Source organism: Bidens hawaiensis, unplaced genomic scaffold (assembly GCF_021521415.1).
Source record: "Bidens hawaiensis isolate Kalapana, Puna unplaced genomic scaffold, B.hawaiensis_p1.1 tig00016363_1, whole genome shotgun sequence".
In the NCBI taxonomy this organism is placed as follows: Eukaryota; Viridiplantae; Streptophyta; class Magnoliopsida; order Asterales; family Asteraceae; genus Bidens; species Bidens hawaiensis.
Genome location: NW_027492499.1, coordinates 365,044 through 383,310, shown reverse-complemented (window position 1 = coordinate 383,310; position 18,267 = coordinate 365,044). Strand labels below are relative to the sequence as shown.

Here is an 18,267-nt window from a genome sequence, read left to right as displayed (position 1 = left end):
AAATTTTAGTCTAATTTATTTGTAATTGTCTTGTAGTCTCACAAAGGTGCTGTGAATTTTCGTGACAAGTCATTTCCTTTCTATGACAAATTGTGTACCATATTCGGTAATGATAGAGCTACTGGTAGTAAAGTAGTTGACCTTGGAGAAGAAGATGTTGTTCAAGAGAGCAAAAAAGCTCACCTGTTGATATTGAAGACTTTGATTTTGTTGATGAAGCCGTTCCAAATGTTGATAGATCTGAAGGACAAACAGGAAGTGTAACAAGCAAGCGCAAAAGAGGTAGAAGCACGGATGCAGATGAGATATATCGAGAGTCTTGCAAAGATATCAAGGAAGTTTTGCTTCGATTTGGGGAGATGGTGGGTGAACAACTTAGCAAAGAAGGTGTGGAGGCTCGTGAAATCTATGAAAAGGTTAGTGATGAGTTGAAAGCTTTACCAGGTATCACTACGAAAAAACGGTTCAAAGCAGCTCATTTGATTGGTAAAGATGTTGATCTAGGACGTTCTTTTCTTGCGTTGACAATAGAAGAGAAAATTGAGATGGTCGAGTTGTATACCGATGGTTCAATGGGATAGTTGTGTATGGTTGAAGTATGTTTTGTATGTGAATTGGTTTTAACTATGGTTGATGTTTTTTGCTTAAAAACTATGTTTTGTATGTGAATTGGTTTGATCAATGCATATTTTGGTTGGAATTTATGCATCTTTTTATATGTTTTTTATTTTTTAATAAATATTTGTTATGAAAAAAATACTTGTGCTAATGATAAAGTTGATATAATTCTCTGTTTATTTTCTATGTACCAAACATGAGAAATGATTCTCAGCTATATTTCTCTACTGAAATCTCTGTACTACCAAACAGAACAGTCAATTCTCATTCTCCAGACCAATTCCCTTTCTCTGCAATTCCATTTCTCTATTCCATTTCTCTACAATTCCATTCTCTGTACCAAACACCCCCTAAGGGTGTTTATGAGACCTCGATTGGTTGTTGTTTCTAAAGGATAAGTCTGACACATGGGCCCATCCATTCATACGCATTTCCATGCATAGACATACATGCATACATCGATCTTCATTTGTCCAACATTTAGCCCCATGTGATTCTTTCTGATGAAATTCGAATTAAGATGAGTGGTGAAGTTTTGCTCATTGGTGGCCGCTGTGTTGAGGCGTTGACAGATGAAGATGTGGCACAGTGGAATCAACCTTGATCTTATCTTATGGACCTTCATCAGAATCCAAAACCAAGATTAATTCAACACATAATTACATGTTATTAGAATGCTTAAAAGCCATTGAAACCGGCCTTAACGGACGAACCAATGCCGGGCTAGGTGTTTAACGGTTTAGTTTACAAAAACTAAGTTTTACTGTTTGATTTAAGGTTTGGAATTGGCCTAGTAATTGAACCGGACGAGATATTAAAGTAGTAAAAACATATTCGTTAAAGTTTATATATTTTAATAAGAAACTAAAATTGTATTTAAACACGTATAAATTATTAATTTAACCGATTTTGGTGTATCGAGCTTTTTTTCCGTAAATCCCTCAATCCACCATAGGTAAAGCGTTCAAGTCTCTTTGTTAAGCCTAATATTGGTACGGTATGTGCTAAAAAATCCGACCTAAACCAAACCGTATAAATTATTAATTTAACCGATTTTGGTGTATCGAGCTTTTTTTCCGTAAATCCCTCAATCCACCATAGGTAAAGCGTTCAAGTCTCTTTGTTAAGCCTAATATTGGTACGGTATGTGCTAAAAAATCCGACCTAAACCAAACCGTATAAATTATTAATTTAACCGATTTTGGTGTATCGAGCTTTTTTTCCGTAAATCCCTCAATCCACCATAGGTAAAGCGTTCAAGTCTCTTTGTTAAGCCTAATATTCGTACGGTATGTGCTAAAAAATCCGACCTAAACCAAACCGTATAAATTATTAATTTAACCGGTTTTGGTGTATCGAGCTTTTTTTCCGTAAATCCCTCAATCCACCATAGGTAAAGCGTTCAAGTCTCTTTGTTAAGCCTAATATTGGTACTGTATGTGCTAAAAAATCCGACCTAAACCAAACCGTCTTAGCCTGTTCAACAAGTGAGGTCGAGAAATTCTGTCAAAACCAGTCAACCAGATAACAAAATCGGAAATCCTAAACTATTGCACAACTGTTAAATCAAATGTACTTCTAAATTTAGTTCATGAAATAATTGCTAGAGTTTTAAACAAATGAACATATTTCATATGTAAATATAGTTCCTTTTATTTATTTCACACACGACTACAAGCATCCCATGAATATACGATCTCAAAAGTCAAAGTCATCATGATTCGGCTTGGGTGAAGTCAACAAAGCCGCATAGAGTCTTAGCCGATCTTCCCCAAGCGAAGAGCACCTAGATAACGGTCTTCTTGGTCTGATGAATGACAATGATGTCAAAGTGAGTCGATGCCTGTACCGCCTCCAAGCCAATTGGATCGCAACCGCAGCCCAAGTCCGCCACCCTGGAGAATAATATCGTGCACTTCTCTTAACTTTTTCGTTCACAAATGTGTATCTAAAATGTTGTGTCACGTATTTAACGTCATCGGCTTCTAGCCCAAAAGCCTCAGTTGTCTCTAGGGTCACGAGTGTTGATGATGATGGTGGTACTCTTTCGATGAAGGGTTTCCGAAGGCACCATGATAAGAGCTCGTCGCCACTGAAGTTTCCCGGGCCTAACATGCAGCAACTGTTTACTCCGTCTCGGAGTACTTGGCTGCTTTGGAGATGGCCTCTTACTATGAAAAGCATTCTTTGTACCGGGTCTCCTTCTCTTGCTATCTACACCGATTACACAACACAAAAGCAGTCATCTTTTAGTTGATATTTATAACATGTTCAATGGTTTTTATAATCAGATTGTAAATATGTTAAATGGGGCTGACATGTTGTAATATTTCTCCAAAATACAACTTTTTGATACATGATATATAATGCTCTTAAAGCATAATTTAGAGGAAATTGTAATTGACGATTGACTTTGACAAAATGGTTTGGCTTTTTTTATTTACTCAAATATCATTAAGCTTTCTTTAAAATCAAGAAATGGCTCCTATTGAAAATCAAATCTACTGTGTTAAAGTGACCCAATCTAGTGTGCCAAAATGACACATGTCACGCCTTGATTGCTCAGAAAGTAAAAGTTAAAGGTCATGTTTATTTTGTTAATTATCTTATTCAAAATGGTTATGTTGATGATTTTCAGATATTTTTTACAATGTAGTTTGTGTTAGGGATCTCATCAGTCAGCATTGTGAATTATAAAGGTTTGGGCTTATGTGGACTTACAGTTTCTCCCTTAGTAAAAATGAGGGACTTCACACGATCACATATATTCTCGAGGACCAAATTGTCCATATGTTGAAATAAAGGTACCTGAGTAAAACATTTACCAGGTAAGATTTCAAGGTAATAAACGAAGACCACAAATTCCACCTAACCCCTTCAAGACTTGTCTCATCTATATTTTCAACCAAACTAGTTTGCATTTTTGTAATTCACGTCCAAATTATTATTATTATATATAATAATTTACAAGTTTTGTGCCGCAAAGCCCCTATTGGGCCACTTTGCGGCACCCTATTAGTAGTGTTGTGTTTCTTGTTTTTAAAGTTTCGGCCCGTAATGAACATAATGAAAACCTACCGGATGTGAATTTTGTTTTTGTTCTTTTTTTTCATTATTTTGTTTTAGTTACTGTATCGTGTCGAACGCGATGGAAACCGACCGAATTCGCGTAGACTCACCGTGTTTTGTTTCAGTTCCAGTACCGCAACGAAAACCGAACGAATGCTGATTTTTGTTTTTTAGTTTCGGTACCGTAATGAACATGACGAAAACCAATTTAATTCACGTAGACTCAACCGTCTCAAGGTCTGGGATCGATAACTGTCGGATTTTAGCAACGATCGAGTTTTATCGACCGACACCACGCCATTGGTCCACCCCAGTTTTTATAATTTTTTTTGTTTATTTTTGTCTTAATTTCGATACAATAACACATGTAACCGAAACCGACCGAATTTGCGTCGACTTACCATATCAACGTTTGAGTCTACCACCGCCTAGGTTTTACCAACCTGCCTAGCGCAACGCGCCAGGAAAAATACTAGTTGATTCTATTACTCAATAAACTATTAGCAGTGGCTGACTTGCACCTTTGGTGTAGGTGTCAGCCGACCCTTGAGAAATATTTTTTAAAGGTATATATATATATATATATATATATATATATATATATATATATATGTTAAAATCTCGATTGACCCCTGTAATATTTTAACACTAACCCTCTTTCGATCTGTTTGAATTTTTTTTTTGAGTCCACCACTAACTATTAGCAATATGTTGATTAACACACACAAGTTAAAACGTTATATACCTGCCTGACCAATTCCAAACATAGGTGATACTTAATGTCTCTCCGAAGGCCCTCGGGGAGATTGCGTATCATCTCACACTCATCGACACCGCGCATTGCTGCCCATCTTTGTCGCTCATAGTTTCTTACTCTTTGTTTGAACTCTTGAGGGAGGTGCCTCCTCCTCATCCACCACTCTATATTCCTCATTTTTAGTTGCATAGCTTGTTTCTTTGATGTTGTTGCATGCAAAAATACCTATATACATCCAAACCCAAGTTTAATTTACTCAAATTTTGACCTTTTATGTCAGAATCATCGTATTTATATGGATACGCGTATGTACCTTTATATTTCCAATCAACATAGTAACTAGAAGTAGACCGGTTGTGAGGACGATGATGATAAATACTACTTCTAGCCAGTCCGTTGTGCTCTCCAAGTTGCCAAATGTACTATATCATATATAATAAAAACGACAAAAATTCCATTCAATCACCCGAAAAACGAATATTTTTTAACTTTACTTTTATAAATACGGCTCTTTGAAAAGCATATAACAAATGAGCTTTTAGAGTTTCGGTTTTTTCTTGTTAAGTCATATTTCATGATAACAACAAAAACACAAAATTTCTTAACCTTTGATTCGATCCATGAAAGTCAATCATATGAGATAATGACTTTAAAGTCGTTATTTAATATATTAAACGACTTTACTTTAAATTGTTTAAAGTCATTATCTTAAATAACTAGATAACGACTTTACTGTAAAGTCATTATCTTAAATATAAAATTGATCGAATCTTTTGATCTAGACGGAATTCTTTATAAAAAACCAAAAGTATATAAAAAAGGTGGTTACCTAAGAGTCATAAGTCCCCAAAAGATAGGAAACAATATCTTTTCCAAACGGCTATCATTAGTAACTAGTTGAAGTGTCCATTTATAAGCTCCATAGCTAGAATTATCGTCATTCTGAAGGCAAGTCGTTCTCGCATCTTTGTCCGCGACCCACATGAGCCTCCCGGGATCCTTCAAGGACTTGTGTGCGCCATAATAAATAGGTTCTTGACATGTCAAAAACTTCCACAAACAACGTCCATTTGCTTCCATGCATTTTTCCTTCAAACATTTTGCAGCCCTTTGTGTGCCCAACAAGTACCAACAAGCTCCTACAGCCTACACTCAATAACCATCATTTAACCAACAATATAATGTACATGAAAACCAAACCCACTATTTGCGACAGCCAAAACCGTTATAATTAAGGAGAGAAAGCTTACATGAGAGGCAACGAAGTAAGCAATCAAGTTAAGAGCGATTCCCCACCAAACGGTGCCAAATATATAGCCGGAGAGATTTTGCATTCGTCGCAAAAGACATATCGAGTGATAGATCTTCGGAAGGTATTGGAACAAGAACATAACTAACGCAACCGTCATTATTTCGGTTGTCTTGCCCTTTTTTAACATTTCTGGGATTACCACCCATAGCACTATCTGCACAAAAAAATCATGATAAATTTAATAAATATAAATTTTACTATATTGTTTAAACAGATAAATGTGAGAAAATTAGAAAGATATAGTAAAAGAGAAAGTGGAACAAACACATTTTTCACAAAAATCCAAATACTTAACAATAATTAATAATATATGCTAATAAATCTGAAGAATGTGAAGGATATTGTAACAATAATTAATGTTATTAATAGTTTATGTTGAGCAAAAAATAATAATACTAGATAATAAACCAGAGAATGTGAAGGATGCTACAATATATTTTAATGATATTCCTAGTTTGTACGTGTGAACAATTAATAATATATGCTAATAATAGTTTAAAACTAAAGAATGTGATGCAGTAAGAAACTAAAAAAGAATGATAATCATAGTTTGTGTTGAACAATCTGAAGAATGTAACACAAGAAGGTGTGTATCGACAACTAACACATGTTTGAACCATTCGTATTTGATATTTTGGGTTCTTCGTGCATGAGCCTGCAATGCTACTTAGTTGAGTTAGCACGCAGGTCATTAATAGGAATGGTATGACCCCCAAAATCATCGAGTGTAATTTTTACACGACTTAATTTTACAAGTCGAAAACAATACTCGGCTAAATGAAATTAAGGTTAGCACAAAATAATAATAATAATAATAATAATAATAATAATAATTTCATAGTTTGTGTTGAACAATTAATCTGAAGAATGTAAGGATGTAACAATAATTAATTGGTATTCATAATTTGTGATGAAAAATTAATAATAAACCTATGCACCATTAATATTAATCTTATCCATAGTAAATTTGTGTTGAGCAATTAATAATATAATATTCGATATAAACCTGAGGAATAGGAAGGATGACGTAGATATCAAAGAGAACCGCCCTCCGAGCCACCGTTAAGAGGCGGTCTGCCACGTTGCATGACTTGTTGTCGTCACGTCGTAGGCTGACGTGGTGACGTGACCACCTGTTCAACTTGAACTGCAGCCACAGGTTAGCCACGTACAATGCGTCCGTCATGCACCGGACCACCGTGATCGTGACAGCAAACCACCCGTCGATGAACACACACATGAACGAGTCGCTTATCGACAGTGCGTAAAAGAAGAGCGGGTCAATGAACAAACCGGTGATGCATATCAACACGTAAACCGGGTCCCAAGCTTGTAAAATGCCGTCTACGATAATATTATTACCTTTACCCCGAATGTTTTTCATTTTAGTCCGGTCGGTGGACACCTCTTCCGCCGTGTCATCGCTGGAGTAGTCGGTGGTGGTGTCGGAATATGCATCGGAATATGCATCGGAATATTCGAATCTGCTACCCATTTTTGATGACCATATATTATGGTATATGTATACATATATTTATATATCTCATATGTCTTGGTATAACTGGTAGAGGGGTACGCGTGGAAAAAACATTAAAACAAGTGTGATGTTTTAAAGGGTAACTCAGGTTGGTTGATTTCAGATTTTCAGTACAGTACTAGATAGTAGATACATATGCGATGGGAATGTACTAAATTGCCCTTGTACTTTGTACATAGATCATGTGAACTAGTGGTTCTGTCTGTCAGTTTTTTGGCCCATACAATATGGGTTAAACCAGCATTTTTGGTTTGATATTTTGCCAAACCAAAGCCATGGACTCGCTACTAAAAAGGGTATGTTGGGTTTGAATGATTTAACGGTTTATCTTAAGTTCTTAACATAAAAACACTTATCAACACATGTTAACTAAAATTTGGACTTTACTACTTTCACATGGAATCCAATGTATTCAATTCTCTTCTACCAATAACTTTTTTATGGTGTGCGCCAACATGAAAAAAAGCATATCAACACACGTCTACTCAAATTTGCTTTTTAGAACATAAATTGATATATACGGTTTATATACAACAAAATGAAATATTTACCATTAACAGAAAGAACTATTGTATTACAAGATTTTGAATGTTAAGATTGTTTTGATTTTCATTGGTTAGATAAGAATATTTGGTGTGACTCAAGGATATAGCTTGGGGTTGGAAGTCTTTTTATTTAGTATCGATGGGAACACCACCCCGTGCTTGTGGTAAAAAAAACCCTAGAATATACATGTTGAACCCATACTACACGTCTCAGTTATTTTACAGCACACACACACACATATATATATATATATATATATTAATTATTACTATGTTATTATATTATAGTATAGTTTACTTTAAGTTAATCAGTATTACTATTATGTTATTATAATATTGATTTTAGTTATTATTACTATTATCATTTATTAGTAAATCTAATTATAATAATCATTTAATTGAATAAAAATAAAAAAGTTTACTATTATTAAGTATTTGCATATTAAAAATATAATATTAATTTTATTTTTATTACCATCATTAATTATTAGTATATATTGTTATAATAATTTTTTAATTGAATAAAATAAAAATGATAACTATTTCACAGACAGGATAATATGATGAATGTATTTCTTATGTTTTTGAAATGAGATGGAATGTGTGATCTCATGCCAATGTGGAGGAGCGAGTTGTAGGATGGATGAGATGAGTGAGATGTATTCCTACCACCCTAACAAAATTGATACCCTATCCTTTGTGCTGAGAGACGTTTTTCTGTAATTATATTGTTTTTTGTATAAAATTCTACTATTATAATTGTAAGCAAAATAATAAATTAGCTAGGTCGCGTGTTAATTAATTAATTATCAAATTGTGTATGAAAATTCATCTGATTCTTATTAATTATGTGATATATGTTTGTTGATTGTTGATATATGATTCCACGTTTGTTCAGAAAATAACCTTTTATATTATTTGAATTCTAGAAAATACGAGATATATATCATAACACAGTAACCAAATAACTGCCAAAAAAAATTATGTACAGTACTCCTGTCATTCGTAATGGGGTATGTTATTGGTTACCAAGTAATATTATACCTTCTTCAATCATTATGTAGATAGATCATATCTTTATTCTTGGTTTATACTGTTTATTATGTATACCATCTAATACTTTTATATTATAAAATATGTAAGATGAAATTTTCTCAAATGATGGAATCCTAGCAACTCCAAACCGGCCAGCCAATATGAAACCATCTCAGACCCGGCCATCTTGTAAGAGTTCTGTGCTAATGAACCATCATCGAGTAATTTTGATAAATCAAGATTTACTTTTCGATCAATCCATTTGCCCCTCATTCTTCGAGAATCAGAAAGATCATGCATTTTCAAGTTTGAATTTGTTCATTTGGAATCTGAGTTGTTCTACTTCATTTTTATTTACTTATTTAATTGATTTTGATTAAAGAAAAGAAAATAAGAACATATTTCGAAACAACTTAGGTTGTGGAGTTAAACATGCGCTCCCTTTGTGGGAATTCTGGGCAACCCCTAAGGCAGAAGTTTTTTGGATTTACATAACTAATAAAAATCGTATTGGAACTAGTCGTCCGTCGTAACTAAATATCGTTGGTTGTACATCAATTGCAATTTTGTCTATCATGGTAAACAATCGTTATTATCAACGAACTATCAGTGGTAATGCACTTCACCTGAATTATAACGAAGTGTCAACAACTAGGTTGTTAGTGGTAACTAAGTTACCACTGATGTTGAGGTTTTCCCACCGATGTAACTGTTTATTTGTCAACAATTACAATCGTCAACATAAATGTTGTGATGACTCGTTCCCAAATTAAGAAAGGTCTTTGGTCTATCTCTGGTATGCTTAGATCTGCATATATGTTTTTCTTAGTCTCTGTGACTTATCAGATTGATCGAACTTTTGTGAGTACCAACGAAATATTTCAATCTGAAAACAAGCAGACACGATTTACAAGAGATATCCAATCCCTAGGAATTCGATAGATATTCCCCGATTGTGTTCGATTCAAGTAGCGGATAATTTTGTATTCTGATAAACCATGTTTCTCTTTGCGGTGTTGATTATTAATATCCCAAACCAGCTCGAGTACATACTCGACTGCACAGAGTCATAAAGATGCAACTACAAGAGCTAAGAAAGTAGAATATAACTGCAATGAATCAAGAAGAACACTTAGGGTGATAATTATATCAACTTAAATTGACCACCAACTATGCATTATGCTATGCAATAGGTCGAGCTCACTGTCTAGAAACCTCTTTGGCACCACTTAACCAATAAACGATGGTTAAATACGACATCTATACTCTAAAGTAAGAAATTTTGACACAATAATAAGTTAGTTGATAACGTAATTGTCTCTCACCAAACCCTAATTCGTTTACTAGTTAGTTCTATATGGTATAACAACAAATTTTTGTTTTCAATAATTACAACTTTACAAGTACTACTCCATTATTCAATATATCAACTAAATAACATCCTACATGTGATGTGGTACTAATTAAGTAATTTCAAAAATGATATAAACTAACAGATCAAGGACAATAATAAGATATCAAACCTGGGGTATAGGAAGGATAACAAAGAGATCAAAACCGATGCTCTTCTTAGCGTTGGTCACTATTCGAGCCGCAACGCTACGTGTGACACCACCATCATGACGCGGTGATCGCCACCACCAGCTCATCTTTAACTGCAACCACATGTTCCACACGTGCAAGGCGTCCGTGACACACCTTAGAACCGTAATCGTGACAGCGAACCAGCCGTCTACGAACACGCACATGCACGAGTCGCTTATGGAGAGTGTGTAGAAGAAAAGTGGGTCAATGAAGAGACCAGTGGCGCAGACCAGAAGGAACACACGGTTCCATTCTTGAACCCATGCGGATCTAGGGTCCAAGAATGCTCGCCCACGTGGTGGGCACGTGTTAAGGAGGACATCTTTGCATTCTTTTGAACCTTCTTCAACTTCTTGTTCTTGGTCATCTTCAGAACTGGTTTCAGTGTAAGCATCTGCAATGTCATGGTGGCTATCCATGTTTTATGTGTGTGTTTATGTCATGTGTATGTATGTGTGTGTGTGTGTGTGTGTTTTCACCTTCACTGGGTGAGAGAGAGAGAGAGAGAAGGAGATGGGTGAGGATGGAGTTGAGTCAGGATAACAAGCAGATGGAATATATGCAAAGATTTTTTGGAGGGTAGGACTAGGAGCGATGATATGTCGAACAATAGAATTATGGTGTATAAAGAAAGAAGACGTTACTTAGATATTGCTCAGATTGTAAATAATTATTTAATTAATACCTATGGTTAAAATAATATATATCTTTTAACCATATGTTTACGAGTATTATTATTTGTATAATATTTTTATAATTTTTAAAATTCCAATAAAATATGATTTTTCATTTATTAAACAAGTAGTGTTTTGCCCAACGCATTGTGTCGGGGCAAGTCAGTAAAACCCAGGAGGTGGCAAAAACCAAACGTTGTCGGTCCCAAGCGTTGAGACGGAGTAACTCGATGCGATTTTGTTTGGTTTCTATTATGTGTGCCATCGTACCAGAACTAAAACCAAAAATAAAACAACATTATAAAAATTGAGGTGGACCAACAGGGTGGCGTCGGTCAGAAAACTCGAGCGTTGGTAAAACATCGTTGTCAATCCTGGGCTTTGAAGCGGGTGAGTCTACGTAAATTCGATCGATTTCTGTCATGTTCGTTACTGATACCTTAACTAAAACCACAAAGAAAAAAAAAACAAAATCGGCATTCGGTCGGTTTAAATGAACATATAGTAAATGAACATTATTAAAAATAATGCAAACATATTAATTAAAAATAATACAAATATATTAATTAATGTGTATATAATTAAGAATGGTTTGTGTTAATGAAGATAAACTGCAATCGGTTTATAAAGATATGTAATTTAAAAATAATACAAACATATATATTAATTAAATTTATGTTATTTAAAAGAAATCATTTTGGTATTTAATTGTTTAATTCTTAGTTAGCTTTGCATTAATGTGATGAATCTGTTGAAATTTCAGTTCTCCTAAGTTAAACTAACTAGAATTTAGGACCCCGCACTTCGCGACGGGACCGTTAAATCAAACAAAAAAAACACAAGTAAATAAAGCTAAACTATAAACTCGTTGCAAGTCGACGCGAGGTTAGTCTGTATCAAATTACGGCATTGAAACTAAGCAAAAGAAATAAACCCGCCAATGCCAAAGTACAACAAATTACATCATATGTAGAACCAAAAAACCCGGCACGTTACAGCTGCGAACTAACACAAATTCGATTAGTATCAGCGGTACCAACACAAATTCGTATACATAAATTAGTGAGCCAAAAAAATTATTTTAAAGGCGGGGTATTAAGCGTTGAAACGCGGATATAAATCCATGCGACAATGGGATATTTTTAAATCATGAATAAAGTTTCGTTTATTGTAAAGACGAACAATAAAAAATTTGAAAGTAAAGTTTAAGAAAATCGTTTAACCGACAAATAAAACATGTAAAGCCGATATTTGCCCAAATTTAATGTTTAAAAATATAGTTTGTTAAATATTTTAATTAGTTTAAACAAAAAGTAAAATAAAAGAAATAAAAATTATTATTTTTATTTATAGAATAATGGCTAGTGATTATAATTAACAAAATAGTAAAATATTGAATACTAAATTAAATAGTAAACTTATGAGTATGATTGAATCCTTCTTTTAATATATATTAATATATATGGTGCAAAGTGTTGGGTTTTTTCTTTTTTATCCTATCATATATGAAAGCTAAAATCAGAGATAATTTATACATATTATTATAACTTGGATCTTTTAAAAAGTCGAAGTAATTAAATATTTCAGATATGTAATTACATTAGTATTATATATATGAAATGAATTAAATTAAATATGGTAATTTATATGAGATATTTGACTTTTTAGTACTTTACACATAATTTTAATCATATCTTATCGCAAATATCGCTTTACAGATTATAAAATCATTATTAACAAGGTATTGTCGGTTGATAAAAACTAGACGTTGATAAAACCTAAGTGTTGTTGGTCCCAGACGTTAAGATTGTGAGTTTATGCGTATTTGTTCGATCCGTTATGCTCATTACGTTACCAAAATTAAAAAAACAAAAAGAAAAATCAGAGTGCCACAATCGGCACCTAGCGGCACCAAACTTTGAAAATGTAATATATATTAATAGTAGTAATAATAATAACTATTTAAATTTAAATTTTTAGTTAGTACCTTATACGTAACTTAATACACACGTGATCATATTTTTGCATCCTTTATCTTAGTTTTTATCATATATTCTAATTCTTTAGGAATGCGTTAACTATGCTTGTATACAGTAGATATATGCTCGTATTTACTAGCCACGTGAGGCAGGGCTTTCGTATAAATGAAAATTTTTATCGACTAATTGTTTTAATTTTTTTTATGTGAATGTAATTGTACTTACAAACTAAACCTTCGTTTAGATTTTATAGTCACAAATATACACCACAAAGAATACTCTAGTTTTACAATTTTTTTTGTAACAAAGTCATTTTATTTTACCAATAATACGAAAGATAAAAGGATTCAATTACAATAAAGAGGCAGGAAATCAGACAACAAGCTGTGCCGTTACCCTTTTTGAATAGCAAATCCGATCATATTGAAAACAAAGTTATCGTTCTTCGGCGTCGTTGAGTTACTGTGCACGACCCGCTGAACTCTTTTCAGAAACGTAACAGCATCGGGGACAAGATACCCAAATGTACCGAAAGCAAAAGAAATGAAGGCGTGTTGATTCTCAACACACGTCTTCTCGTACTTAGCAATTTTTCCTGATCATGTCTTTTACACGGCCTGCCTAGCAACAAACCCTGTGTCCCTAAGCCTGACAAGAGGAGACACCCTAGCAAGGTCCACAAGCATCCCCCCCCATCCAAACACAAGAATGTCAGCTAATCGGATAGTAGACCTTCCTTCATGCGGATCCGATAAAAAATTCACAGGAGCCTCTTTTTTTGCCGAGATTCCTGCCCTTTTTAACACATCATAAAGGATGTCCCTGACTAAATCATGCCTATATTTAAACCCAGGGAGTTCTTTGCAATGAATCGCAAGTTCACTAAAATTATGTAAACAAATTTTATAACAGACCGGGCATGGCTCATCAATTGGGGATAAGGGGATCATTAAACGATATTTAAGAATGGTCCGGTACTCAACTGCTGACATATGTTGGTCTAACCCTTCGATAAGGGTGACGCTCAAAAAGTCTTGAGTATGAGGAGCCTTAAAACATTCTAATATTGCTCTCTAACGAGAGGACAGACCAAACTTTCGACGGTTTTAGATTGTAAAAAAAAAAGATACAATATTAACAAAATCTATTTAGGATGAAATAAGTTAATTTGAGTATTATTTGTGACATTTGACAATATTTTTGTGGTAATTTGCTATGAATTATTTTCAATAGTGTATGACTTTTTGATATTTTCCCCTTTGAAATAAGTTAATTTTTCACTTGATCCGTTTCAATCCACTCATTTTTTGCATCAACTAGTTATCTTGGATTCACTGCTAATTCACTAGGAAGTTTTTGAAGTTAGCCAAGTCCACCGATTTTTATCAAAATAGTCATTTGACAAAATAAATATAAAAGGAAAGAAAAAAAGCGGTTAGTAAAAGAAAAAAAAAACACCTAGTGGCCAACTAAACACTAAAGGAGTCTGTAGCCGTTAGTTAAACACTAAAAACAAACCCTAGCCATTGGTTAAACACTAAAAAAGGCCTCGAGTTACGAGTAGCTGGCTAATTAGCCCTAAATCTTGATGTCTATTTAGAAGTTTTCTTGCTTAATTCGACAATTTTGATAAATTTTCATAATTCACTTTAATTAGTTCTATTTTAGCGGTAAGTTACTGTTTGTCATTAATTTTTATATTTAATAAAATGCCTGGTGATTTTAAACTTTTTATAATCAGGTCATTTAGCTAGCAATATGATCATTCAATTATTAAAATAGTTCATTTAGAAAGAATATAGTTATCAAACTAATATTTCAAAATTAAAATTTGTTGACTACGTTATCAGAGTTGCTATATCGTTTTTTCTCACTAAATTACCAAACTTGCTCATTTAAAAATATATATATATTTATTAAACGTATTGAATCGGTCTTTTGATAGTACCACTCAAAAATAAATACAGTACAATTTGTTAGTTATTTAAAATAAAAACATAGAAAAAATTTATGAAAATATATGGCCAAGAAATATTAACATGTTTCAGTTTTGTTTAAGGAAACACTCAAAACCCTTTTTCAATTCAATACAGTTCTACACTTCTACTGTTGTACAAATTTACATAATTGAACTATGATCCTAAATAAAATAATTATCTTATCTTAGTATTCTAATAAATAAGTACTATTATATGTTACTTGTCATCTTCTTAGCAACTCTCATAAATTTTAACCCATTTCATAAAATGGTATCTCATTAGGTTCAACTCGCTCCAATAATACTAATCGGATCCATTTTTTTAATTCTTTCTTTCTTTTCATCAAACCACCCTAATTCCAGCTACGTCGTTTCTTTGCCCCAATGATCTTACTATTCTAATAAATAAGTACTACTATATGCCACTTGTCATCTTCTTAGCAACTCTCACAAATTTTAACCCATTTTTATAAAATGGTATCTCATTAGGTTCAACCCGCCCCAATAATACTAATCGGATCCATTTTTTTAATTCTTTATTTCTTTTCATCAAACCCTAATTCCATCTACGCCATTCCTCTGCCTCTCTATTCCACCTTTCTCTCTTTTGTGCAAAATCAATCGCCACAGACGAGGCACAATTATTAGAAAAAACCAGATTAATAATCTGGGACGGGACGAAGCTCTAATGGCTCACAACCATGGCTTCCAAGCTCTTGACAGGTCTTTAAAAGATGTCTTATATTCTAATTTGCTATTTGGCGGAAAAGTTGTTGTATTTGGTGGAGACTTTCGACAAATCCTACCTGTAGTTCAAAAAGGCACTAGACAAGACATAGTAAACGCCTCTCTATGTTCTTCTTACGTTTTGAGTGAATGCAATGTCTTGAGATTAACAAAAAACCTAAGGTTAACTATGGGTAGGCCATCACCTGATGTTGAAGAAACCAAATTATTTGCAAAATGGCTTTTAAATATAGGTGAAGGTAATGTTGGAGGTCCTAATGATGGTGTTGCAACGATAGATATACATGACAATCTACTTATAAAAGATTCTGTTGATCCTCTATCTAAACTTTTTGACTTTGTATATCCTGATATTCTACAGAATTACGAGAACCAACGTTACCTTTAGAATAGAGCCATACTTGCACCAACAAACGAAATTGTTGATGAGATTAATGACAGTTTGCTCAAGTTTTTTCTAGGTGATGAAGTCGAGTACTTAAGTTCAGATACCATATGTAGTTCATAATATATCAATGACACGGTTGATGCAGTTTTATACTCGCATGAACTGCTTAATAGTCTAAGAATATCCGGACTATCAAACCACAAGCTTGTGCTAAAAGTTGGTGTTCCTATTATGCTCTTTAGAAATCTTAACCAGAAAGAAGACTTATGTAACGGTACTCGACTACAAATTATATCTTTGGTTACTCATGTAGTTGAAGTAAAACTTATTTCTGGAACTAACATTGGACATACAGTTTTAATCCATAGATCACCACTGACTCCAACAGACAACAAAATAGCATATAAATTTCAAAGACGACAGTTTCCCATTGCAGTATGTTTTACGATGACCATAAATAAAAGTAAAGGTCAATCATTATCTAGGGTTGGTTATCTAGGGTTGGTTTGTACTTGAAAGAACTCGTGTTCTCACATGGACAGCTATACGTCGCCTTGTTAAGAGTTACAAGCAGGTTTGGGCTCAAGATTCTGATTCTTGATTAAAACAAGGTAATCTGACCAATACAACCACAAATGTAGTGTACAAGAAAATGTTTTCTTATTTGTAGACTCATTGCGTAATGTTTTGCTTTGTAATTCCTGTAATTTTAATGAAAGTTATAATTGTATTAACAATATATGATCATTGTGTTACTGATTGAATTTTGTTTAACATTTAAATATTGTAATTTTCAATAATTCCCCGTGTAATACACGGGTCTCGAACTAGTGAAACTTATAATTAGCTACACTTTATTTAATTTTATTTATATTTAGCGATATCACTAAGTATTAATTAAGTTCCATAAATATTAAATTTATCATTTATTTATAAGCAATTTGAATATTTTTACAACAAAACAGTACTTAAACTTGATTAACATTTTCGTCTGAAAACTAGCATGTGATTAGATTGTTTTAACTTTTAAATATAATTTTCTTGTTGCTATTTTATATATCTATAAGGGAGTTTATGAAAGCTATGGCAGACCAAAGTGCCAACTAAAATATCTGAAATTAGCATATATAAATCTTATATTATAATTTATAAACTAAAAATTGACTCAAATTAGGACAATTAACCACTTAAGAAATATCATATGAGTCTAAAATCAGATTAATATATAGAATTAATAAAGATTATAATATACACTATCACGAATGATGTAAAATCAAGTAACTATCATCTTCAAATATCTATGGTCCTATTCAAATTGACATGATTGTTGCAATCACCTCTACCTGACCATTGATAGGTGAACTCAAATCAAGTTTTGTTCCGTACAAAAACTTGGTGGCGGGGATATAGAATAAAATGAGCTAAGCTTGAGCTTTAAACATATAGCTCGAAACGAGTCAAATATGAGCTTTCAAGTTTAAACAAGCTCGTTGTTTACACCCCTTATTAAACTCAACAAAATCACCGAAAACTTATACATTTCAATTTAACTTTATACAAACATAAGAAACTCGTTATGATTTATCTCATGATACACTTATTTATCATAACGCTAAACGTCTAATGGTTAAAATTGAGATACGTACGAACGCTATATATGCTACAAAGTAGTGTACGACGATATTGGTGGATGGAGATAGAAAATGGGCCACATATATAATTTGGGTTCAGGACGAAAGAAACATGATGCATAAGGTTTGGCAAAGAGCAAAGGAAATTTCCTTGTATTCAAATAAGTCTGAACAACCGCTGGTTCTTCGTTGCTTCGTCTGTTTTGGACTTTTGTCCTTCAAACATCTAATCATCCATGTCCTTGTTCCGTTTCATCACGTCTCGTTTCATCACTCTTTGATTGTGCAGTATATTTTATAAATTAATTATCTAATAATTTCACAAACCAAATTTATTAACAAGATAGTGCCTTACTATTTTTTTTTTGAACAGAAGAGAATCTCGCGTGTAAACCTACATTGTTTGGGACTAT

General features: G+C 33.3%; 2 protein-coding genes across 2 annotated transcripts; one reads left to right on the top strand and one right to left on the bottom strand.

Annotated features, from left to right (window-relative positions):
- Window positions 1-2,197: 2,197 nt before the first annotated feature.
- Window positions 2,198-10,930, bottom strand: LOC143551315 (cyclic nucleotide-gated ion channel 4-like). Its single transcript, XM_077041776.1, has 7 exons — window positions 10,397-10,930; window positions 5,695-5,910; window positions 5,274-5,590; window positions 4,758-4,866; window positions 4,433-4,669; window positions 3,340-3,426; window positions 2,198-2,832 (listed from the first exon to the last, which is right to left on the bottom strand). Exons 1-7 carry the CDS (start codon window positions 10,874-10,876, stop codon window positions 2,317-2,319), a joined length of 1,962 nt encoding a protein of 653 aa, XP_076897891.1. The 5' UTR covers window positions 10,877-10,930; the 3' UTR covers window positions 2,198-2,316.
- A 4,846-nt stretch (window positions 10,931-15,776) lies between these two features.
- LOC143551322 (uncharacterized) lies at window positions 15,777-16,223 on the top strand. The gene has a single exon (XM_077041785.1). The coding sequence runs from the start codon at window positions 15,777-15,779 to the stop codon at window positions 16,221-16,223; it is 447 nt and encodes a 148-aa protein (XP_076897900.1).
- Window positions 16,224-18,267: the final 2,044 nt, after the last annotated feature.

Excerpts from the sequence above, each read along its gene's own strand:
- LOC143551315 (XM_077041776.1), bottom strand. The coding sequence starts at position 10,876 with ATGGATAGCCACCATGACATTGCAGATGCTTACACTGAAACCAGTTCT. Across the intron at positions 5,591-5,694 it reads CTTACTTCGTTGCCTCTCAT|GCTGTAGGAGCTTGTTGGTA; the intron begins GTAAGCTTTCTC and ends TATTGAGTGTAG. Across the intron at positions 4,867-5,273 it reads TGGGGACTTATGACTCTTAG|TACATTTGGCAACTTGGAGA; the intron begins GTAACCACCTTT and ends TATATGATATAG.
- LOC143551322 (XM_077041785.1), top strand. The coding sequence starts at position 15,777 with ATGGCTCACAACCATGGCTTCCAAGCTCTTGACAGGTCTTTAAAAGAT.